The sequence below is a fragment of the Coffea arabica genome, chromosome 5c, assembly GCF_036785885.1.
Source record: "Coffea arabica cultivar ET-39 chromosome 5c, Coffea Arabica ET-39 HiFi, whole genome shotgun sequence".
Lineage (NCBI taxonomy): Eukaryota > Viridiplantae > Streptophyta > Magnoliopsida > Gentianales > Rubiaceae > Coffea > Coffea arabica.
In genome coordinates this window covers 6189626-6192109 of record NC_092319.1, presented here as the reverse complement: position 1 = coordinate 6192109, position 2484 = coordinate 6189626, and the positions used below count along the sequence as shown (strand labels likewise).

The window sequence follows — 2484 nt, the reverse complement described above, 5'->3', positions numbered from 1 at the left end:
ACCAAGAACCTAACTTTATTGAAAATACTCAAAACTAGAGCACAACCAACCCAATTTTTTTTTTTTTTTTTAAAAAGCCAACCTATCTTGGAAACACTAACAACTACGTACAGCAAGCTTAGCTACTAACAAAATAATTTTAGTAACAATCTTCTAATTTAAGTCCAATTAATATTGATCTTCTTGTTCCTCTTAGACTTGTCCACTCTTTTAACCTACATAAGGGAGCATTTGGCATTATGAAAAGAGATGGCAAATGGGCGGAATTGGTAAGATTTTGCACGGGACTTAATTAGAACTGCAAAATATGGGCTATATACCCAAGTAGTCCCATATTAGTCATGGGACCAATATGGGTGGGGCTAAAACGGGTTAGACCCATTTTAATACCACCCAAATACCTAATAAATTCCATCATTAGTGAGTTTGTTTAATTTTGTAAAACTTTCTACCATCAAAGTCATGCATTCTCTTGAAATGTTTGATGATTCAGTAATATGCCTCATCAAATTTCTACTTTCTTTGAGTAAATGCTGCCTATGTTTCCTCCAGTAGATGATCTTATATATATACATACATACATATATTTATATATATATATATATATGCGTGTGTGTGTAGTAGCTTAGACGGTTATTCAATGAAATTTGTGGATAAGAGGAAGCTGTCGTTTAGTGCTGATCATTTGCTATTTCATCAGCTTGATGTGGCAGATTCGTCTAGTGTTGCTTCCCTTGCTGAATTCATCAAGACTCAGTTTGGAAGGCTTGATATCTTGGTATGACAGAGCAACTCCAATTCCAATATCTGACTTATTGATTTTCTGTAAAACCAGATTCCCCTTTGGTGACAAGATGGGCATAAGGAGATAATTCACCCAATGCCAAATTTAGTGTCTTGTAAATTGTAACCACTCATGCATGTCTTTTGTTTTATCGATCAGGTGAATAATGCAGGAATTATTGGAGCTGATATAGACTCTGATGCTTTTAAAGCTGCGGTTGGAGCTGGTGCTAGTGAAGAGGTAAATTTGGATTTTACCTTAAAAATCATCTAGATTCTGGTCCTCTTTCAAATTTCCAAAATCTCCTGCTTTTTCCTTCTTCTGGAGATCATGTTCTTTATCCTGTTCTTTTCCTGTCTCATCTTGCTAGTTAAGATTCTCCGGAATTAGTTGCAATATATGATTTTTATAGGTTTCAATGTGTCATACACCTGCCCTTTTATTGGTGTCCTTTTAATACATGAACATTTTCCTTCGTTTTGCCCAATGCAGGCACAAGCTAAAGTTGACTGGAGCAGTACGATCAAAGAGACTTACGAATTGAAAGTACAATGCTTTCAAACAAACTATTATGGTACCAAAAGAATGATTGAAGCCATTGTTCCTCTTCTCCAATTATCTCAATCACCAAGAGTTGTCAACGTTTCCTCAGGCGCGGGAAAGCTAAAGGTAAATCAGCTTGTAATTGTATTTCTTCGAGTGTGTAGATTGTACATTGTTGTGCAGGATAGTAAACTTGGCACAAACTTAAAAGAACCAACAATGCTTCTTAACAGCATACAGAGGCCTTGGACTTAATTCTGGCTCCACGCATCGAGTTCTCTGATGACCTCAGGATTTTAACTCTGTTCTGAAGCCACCCTGATTCCCGATTTAAAATCTCTTATCTTCCAGACTTTGATAAACCACAGATAGGGGGATTTGACAATCCACAGGAAATTCAAATTTACGAAAACATTGAGCAAATGGACATCTAGAAGTCACGTTAGCTAGTGATTTCTATTTTCGGTTGACAAGTTACTCAATGAAGTATCCATGTCATAGGGAAAACTGTAAATCCCGTAAACAGCTTACATAAAGTTTTCTCAATTTGCTTCAGAATATACCCAGTGAATGGGCCAGAGGGATATTTACTGATGTCGACAACCTTACAGAAGAGAGTGTGGATGAGGTGCTCAATCAATACCTGAAAGACTTAAACGAAGGTTCCAAAGAAGCCAAAGGCTGGCCTTCATTCCTGTCTGCTTATACAGTCTCGAAAGCAGCCATGAATGCATACACAATTGTTGTCGCAAAGATGCATCCCTGCATCAAGATCAATAGTGTCTGTCCTGGTTTTGTCAAAACAGATATAAACTTCGAATCTGGCATATTGACTGTAGAAGAAGGTGCTGAAAGTGTTGTGAGGCTAGCTCTGCTGCCTGATGATGGTCCTTCTGGCTTGTTCTTCATTTGCGGTGAAGTATCACCTCTTGAATAGAGATAATCCTTCTCGGACAATGCTTTAGTAACGATAGTTATGGTAACGAAATAATTTTTTACCTGATATAATAAGTCGTTGCACTTTTAGCGATCATTTGATTACTTGATGGACCTATTCACCTAAATAGGATAACACTTAAAAATAAAAAAGTAAGTTTTTCATCTAAAATAGTAAGTTAGTCATAATAAATTAGCAACTTTTATACTTCAAAAGGTAA

At 36.6% G+C, this 2484-nt stretch overlaps 1 protein-coding gene and 1 long non-coding RNA gene across 2 annotated transcripts; both read left to right on the top strand.

Annotated features, from left to right (window-relative positions):
- Positions 1–675: 675 nt before the first annotated feature.
- LOC140007419 (uncharacterized) lies at positions 676–974 on the top strand. Its single transcript, XR_011814728.1, has 2 exons — positions 676–778; positions 944–974. It is a non-coding gene; the product is annotated as an uncharacterized lncRNA (long non-coding RNA).
- A 296-nt stretch (positions 975–1270) lies between these two features.
- Positions 1271–2264, top strand: LOC113689110 ((+)-neomenthol dehydrogenase-like). Its single transcript, XM_027206939.2, has 2 exons — positions 1271–1453; positions 1884–2264. Exons 1-2 carry the CDS (start codon positions 1271–1273, stop codon positions 2262–2264), a joined length of 564 nt encoding a protein of 187 aa, XP_027062740.2.
- The last annotated feature ends 220 nt before the right edge of the window (positions 2265–2484 follow it).

Bases quoted from the DNA above. Each gene is read 5' to 3' on its own strand.
- LOC113689110 (XM_027206939.2), top strand. From the start codon at position 1,271: ATGCAGGCACAAGCTAAAGTTGACTGGAGCAGTACGATCAAAGAGACT. The intron at 1,454-1,883 runs GTAAATCAGCTT...AATTTGCTTCAG, and splicing joins CAGGCGCGGGAAAGCTAAAG to AATATACCCAGTGAATGGGC.